General features: G+C 39.7%; 1 protein-coding gene across 1 annotated transcript; it reads right to left on the bottom strand.

Moving 5' to 3' along the window:
• Positions 1-793: 793 nt before the first annotated feature.
• On the bottom strand, positions 794-6647 carry pigm (phosphatidylinositol glycan anchor biosynthesis, class M). The gene is made up of 8 exons (XM_049565016.1): positions 6256-6647; positions 4374-4547; positions 4066-4186; positions 3733-3976; positions 3248-3351; positions 2831-2985; positions 2489-2590; positions 794-1034 (listed from the first exon to the last, which is right to left on the bottom strand). The coding sequence occupies exons 1-8, from the start codon at positions 6424-6426 to the stop codon at positions 867-869; spliced, it is 1239 nt and encodes a 412-aa protein (XP_049420973.1). The 5' UTR covers positions 6427-6647; the 3' UTR covers positions 794-866.
• Between the last annotated feature and the right edge of the window lie 95 nt (positions 6648-6742).

Below are 6742 nucleotides of genomic sequence, written 5' to 3' on the forward strand. Positions count from 1 at the left end.
TGTTTAAATGTGTGATTTTTGGTAATTTTATTTTGTTGTATTATTAATATTGTAACAGAATCTGAATCTCTCTGAGTTACTGTTGTTATTTTGTTTCAGTGACATGTTCTTAAACTAATAAGAAAATATTTTGATTAAGTAATTAAGTATTTCACAAAAATATCCTGAAATATTGTAAAATTCTTTTAATGTCATATCGCCCACCCTAACATTTAGATTAGATTACTTCCTCCTTGGATTGTGTAATATGGAATCTGAATGGTGCATCCAAATCACTTCTTTAAAGGAGACAAGTGAGCATCAGCATGGATGTGAGTTGCTTAGACTATTTCTCTCCCACTGGCATGAGAAAATGCTTCCCATCCTCAAGCAGTGACAATGCCAGCCAGAAAACTCAAAAGGGTGTGTACATATTTTGGTCCAGAGCTGTTTAACATCATGAGTCTTTCACTGTGGAGGGGCTGTGGGTGATGTCTGATCTACAGCTGGTATTTTGCTTTTGAGAGGAAATGGCAAACATCCGCTTTTTTATGTGGCATGGCCACAGGTGGAATGGACTTCAAAGCTTCAACCTAGAGAAAGCAGTACAACAACAGATTTCTGCCCTGTGTGAGTCACTGTGGATTTAAGTGTATTTGAGTACAGTGGCAAACATTTAATTCATGGGTTTACCCCAGAATGACTGAAAATTGAACAGTGGAGTTCGTCACTCAGGAAATGCCACTGTATGAATCTGTTCTGTGTTAAAATTGTTTAGGTTATAAAGTAATTGATTACTCAAAGGGACTACGCATTAACAAAATACACACTTTATTTTTTAACATGCATCCATACAGTAGTCCATCTTCAGTTAAATTACTGGAATGTCATTCAACCTTCAGTCTCTGTGGAGTTTGCGTTGGTTTGTAATGGGCAACGATCTGAATCAAGATTGAAGAGTTGATTATCAAGAAGAGCAGGCCAGCAAGCCAGATCAACAGGAAGGTGTTGTAGCCTTCAAACTCCAGGAAGTAGGCTGGGCCCAACCAGATACCCTGAAAGTGGAGAGAAAATAGAATGTTTTCCTCATACCAAGGTGAATTTTATTTGCTTCATTTAAAACATGGCAAAAGAAGCCCAGTTAGGCCCTGATCACACAGAAAGCATTTTAGCAGCTGGAGGTGGCTTTTTGTAATTGTTTTTAATGAGAATGAAGCTTTTTGCTCGCTGTTGCTATGCGCCTTGAGTTTCTGCGCTCTAAGTGCCTGGCATTTTTGCCAGAGCATTCTGAACTCCTTGAGTTGAAAAAACTTCAACTCAGAGCTGAAAAGTGCCCCATATCATCACCGCTGTTTTCCCATTGTCCAACTGTATGATTTGAGAGGCAGGCCTTCTGTGGTGGTCATGACAACAAGTTTACAGTTGGTAAACTATGGAAGAGAAACTGGTGGGAGTGGTTGGGGGATACCCAGAGCTATACAGCCTGACAACAGACACCAGGTTGTCAAACTGCCTCTGAGTCATGCCTGGAAACGGCGAAGCTCCTGGGCTGACTGGTGGTACTCCCTGTGATCCACCTCCTTCTTTAGGGTCTCATATACCCACACTGATCTCCGTTTCCCTGTGCCTAAAAAACTATTTGCTGACAGCTTCTCACCCTCAACCAGAGCTAGCAAGTTTTTTTTACAAGTGGCATTCAATTAAAATTTGCAACCTGCAAAATGCTTTCTTTGTGATTGGGGCCTAAGTTTTCTGTAAAGGAGAACAACAGAATACTGAGTGATGCCAAAAAGCAACCGTGACTTTAAGTTATCAGTGCAGCTACCACTTAAAATGCACAATTTTAAAGCCAGTATAAATAATGCTACTTTATTATGATAGGAAGACCTTGTTAGAGGGATACTTCACCCACAAAATGTTTATTAGTGCATCAACCAGCAGGTTAAGCATGTTTTCACAGTGAGCGAAGAACCAAAAATGGAGAAAATTCTTGATGAATTTTAGTAAAAGGGGGCCATCTTCAACAGTAAACCTATATCAAAACATCTGTTTAGAAACTCTCACACAATTCGTGCAATATAATCCAAGTCTCATTTATGCAGTCGTATGCTCAGTACCTCCTAAACACATGCATTTCAGCTTAAATATTCCTATTTAAAAAACTTCTGCATAAACAGTATCAGGCACAGACAAGAAGTGTGCTTGGGCAAGCACTATCTGGGTGTGGAAGTGTTTCAAATAGTAATGTTTTAGCAAAAATACATGCGTTTAGGATGTACTGAGCATACGACTCAATGAATGAGACTTGGTTTATACTGCTCGGGTTGTGTAAGAGTTTGTTAACTGATGGTTGATATCGTTTTGCAGTTGTTAAACATCATGAAGAATTTAATGTAACATAGGCTGAGTTACTGATGAATGATCATTTTGTGGGTGAAGCATTCCTTTAACAAAGTGCAAATCTGATGTTGTATTTAACTGTAATCCAAAACACGATATATTGAATTACCTGTCCAGCAAACCAGAGGAGCAGCAGTCCCACTCCCTGTTTTAGTGACAGACTCAGGTGAGGAATCACCAGAGGGAGTAGACAAAGGTACCACAGGAAGTACTATAAAAGGATAACAAACAACATTGTTAAAGGCTCTGTGAATGGTGTAAGCTACGGCTAGATAATAAGATTATATACATGATATTTTACACTATAATAATATCTATATAGTATATAATAATCCTGTGCTTTAAAGATAGGCCTTATACTATCTTGTGTATAACTTTGTCTGACAATGACTGCAAGACAATTCATCATCTGATCTCTACTTAGCTACTTGCTTAGTGGTGGTTTATGTACCTGTGAAGTGCAGACTTTGTTGAAAGACACAAAGATGGCAGTGTGCAGGAAACAGCAGAAGGCCAGGTCAGAGTGAAAGGCCCATGATGCTACCAACAGCAGGACAAGCTGTGGCAGGAATGCCGCCAAGCCGAGCCACTGGCTCCACCTGCTGTCTGCATCAACAAAAGACAAAAGAATTTGACCAGGCTTAGAACGCTGCATCATCTCCTGTAAGTTTACATTCCTTATCAACACAGGGGCACCAGGAAAATACCTAATAAACAAACTTCAAACTTTATAACTGATTTAACAAACAAGGACTATCACTATTGACCATGCACCTCTGCACATGAGCTTGAACTTTATGCTGCTCTTTGTTCTGTCTGCAGCAAGGTACCACATTAGGAGGCTATAAATGTCTCTAGTAGTGAATACCTGATGTCAGATAGAGCATGTAGAAGTAGGGAGAGAAGTTGTGTCTGATGTCTCGTCTGGTCAGATGGTACAAGTAGGTCTCATGAAGGAACTCCCATCCATACCTGAAAATACAGGAGAGGAGTCACATGATTTGAGCATTTCCATACAAAGTTATTAAAGTATATATTTTTTATATATTACATCAGATAAGTGATGACTTTACAGTGAATTTCAATATATCTAGCCAGACTGACAAAGTACTTAAGTTTAGAACCAGATTAAAATGTTCCAAAAATGACGGTCAATCATTTTAATATGACATTTGGACATTTGTTTTTTTCCCAGCAATTTATATCAGTGATGAATATCCACAACTTGTGTTACCAGCTAAATAAAAAATAAGTTCCCTGAACTTTTCTACTTGCACAACAGAACCAAAATCACAGCCATAGTGAAGACATGTTACTGTGTGTGCTTGTGTGTCATTTCTTCGTTGATCTCACGTGTAATAGAAGAGCGCTGTGAGCATACAGAAAACTCCTCCGGCCACACTTGCAAAGAGGAACAGCTCACGGTTAAAGAAGCTTCTTATAAACCCAGTGAACCTCCTCCACCTCTTTTTGCCCTCCTCTGATGTGGTCTCTGAGGTGCGCAGGGTCAAAGCAATGGGCAGCGCATATGTAACAGGGTAGATCTTCATATGGACTGACAGACCGTAGAGTATGGCTGCCCACATCAGATGCCGGGCTAGAAGAAAAAAGATAAAAAATGCTACATTATTCACACACACACACACACACACACACACACACACACACACACACACACCCCCTTACCTTCCATACAGAGTATTGTCCCCAGCACCAGGGCTGCCAGGATTGACTCAGCATTCCCTCGGCTGGACACTCCCATGGGCAGCGGGTTGAGGAGCCACAGAGAACAAACACGACGTGCAGTCTGAACATAAATCCCCCACAAAAACACAACTTAATCTGCACTGTGCATTTTCAAGAAGCCACTAAACTGTTGTTTTACTGGACAAAATGAATGAGGTATTTACAATTGCAGTCAGCAATTTTAAATAAACTATCCAAAGATTTCTACTCAATGAGAAACAGATTGATAAAAAAGTTTGAAAACATACCTCAGGGCTCAGACCCCTCAGGCGGAGGATTCTGTAAATGAGCAGTCCTGACAGCACATCACACACTATGAAGAGGATCTTGCCAAATACCATGCTGAGGTAAATGTTAGGGGTGAGCAGCCAGGCGAGGAGAGGAGTGTAGCGGTAGGTTGATCGGTTGTATGGGGACTTCCCCTGTGGAGAAGTTTCCCACATTGAAATGATGTAGTAAAGAACACAAGTATTAGCAACATACTTAAAGTACAATAAATACTCATGTAGAGTGGCCCCAGCCAGTGGTAAATTATCCCTTTATTGGATCATTATTATTGGTGCATTGCCGTGCAATAAGCACTACTTTAATGTTGTAGCTGGTCGAGCTGGCGCTAATTTTAACTGCCGGTAATGTTAGTTAAGTAAAAGTTACGTAGTTTAAAGGGATAATGCGGAATTTATGAATTGGGGTTTTATGAGGTACTTGTCCATAGTCAGTGTGTTACATACAGTAGATGACAGTCGGCACACACCCAGTTTGGAGAAGCAGGCTAAAGTCTGACACAGAAGCTAAGAAATGTACTGCTCTGGATGGGGGTCAGCAACTAGAATGTATTTTAGCCATCTACAAAAAAGTCCCACCTAAAAAGAAAATCAGTTTAAGTGTATGCTATACTGAAAGTATTTCCACTGCTTTACCTTTTTTCGTCAGACAGCCTGTTCTGACGGGGAAGTGGTTAATTGCTTCAGTTCCTCATCTACGTTCTCGTCAAAGTTACCAGATTCCACTGACAAAAACAGCAATTTTAGCTTGCTGAACACAGGAGCTGCTGCTCTACCGCTGTTTCAATCAGTTATTTAGTATCTGGTGTGACTTAAGTGAATTCAAACTCACCCTTGTAACGCCAAAGTCACACAATGACACTAACAAAATAATTGCTGAAGGCAGTGAAAGACTGGTATCTCCTGTGTTTAACAATGTTAAATCACAGATAATGAGGAAAAAATAGGGACTGCTGCATCAGGTTAAGATTGTGTAGTTAGTTGTAAAAACATCAGGTGCTCTTCAATGATTGAGAGTCAGATATACTAAAATATACTTTTATACATAGGGGTGATCCTTTGTAAGCCCTATGAAGTTTTCCTGCCTTTTACTAGTTAGGTTTAACTTTATCCCTACTGTCAAATCCTTCTGTTAGTTATCATGGGTTTTACACATTATAAATGTTTCAATTTTATACACATTATGAGTTTGTTGTCTGTTCACACATATTGTTTTTTTGTCCTTGTCATACATATCTTATATTTTTAAGTTTCTGCCACTTTATGTGCAGGTTTGTTATGGTATATTAAAATTCTTATTTTATTTCACTGTTGTTTCCTTTGTAATAATTTGGAATTGAACCTCTTTTTCTGTTACTAAATGTGGTAGTTATTTATAGTTTACATTTTTGTCAATTTTCATTTTCAATTTCTGTCTATGTGGGTTTTTTTGTCTAGTAGGGCTTTACCAATATATCATGTGACCTGTGGCACAAGACCCTCACATGAGTTCTTAAATTGCACACCTGTTTCCAGTGCATTTTACACCCTGATGAAGAATTTTTAGTGGAAACGCGTTGGACTATTTTTAGGTGGCTGACACCCATTTTAGTCACTGACCCCTTCACAGCAGTGGACCGCTTTGCTTCCATGTCAGACTCTTGCCTGCTTCTCCAAACTGGGGTCATGCTGACTGATATCTACTCAAATACTGTCTTTGGATAAGTTCCTCATACAAGCCACCTCATAAGATTATAACTATCCCTTTAATATTAGCCAGTGTTACATCAGGACACATATTCAGGCATCAAACAACTTTTATCTGGCTGCTTTACTCCTGTCACAGAAGTTATGACACTGCTATTACCTCAGTTATGAATCTCGCAGCATCTGTGAAGACGTGGTAGTCGATGTCAGTGTACTTCACCACCATAGTCCTATCCTGGTAGTCTCCATAAGCGACCAAAGCCAGTCTTATAGCAAAGGAAGCCGAGAAAAGGACATGCTTTTCCGTGAGCTTCGTTATTAGCCTCTCCATCACAAACCAATGAGGTATAACCAGATTAGCAGGCAGCACTGGGAGCTAAGTTTGTTAGCGTTAGCTTGTTGTCTTTGTGCTGAAATGCGTAGTCAAAATGTCGATTTCTCTCATCTTAGCTCGATTTAAAAAGATTTATGGTAACACTGTCGGCATGTTTTCTTAATAAGGTATTCGTTTTTGAAACTTGACAACTAGGAAGTAATCCGGAAGTGCATTTCCTAACATTTTTTTCGTTCCGGACTTCCGGCACTAAAACATAGCGACGCATTAGCGCCACCTACTGTGCTGGAGCATGATGCGTTTACTGACATAC

Source organism: Epinephelus fuscoguttatus, linkage group LG21, assembly GCF_011397635.1.
Source record: "Epinephelus fuscoguttatus linkage group LG21, E.fuscoguttatus.final_Chr_v1".
Lineage (NCBI taxonomy): Eukaryota > Metazoa > Chordata > Actinopteri > Perciformes > Serranidae > Epinephelus > Epinephelus fuscoguttatus.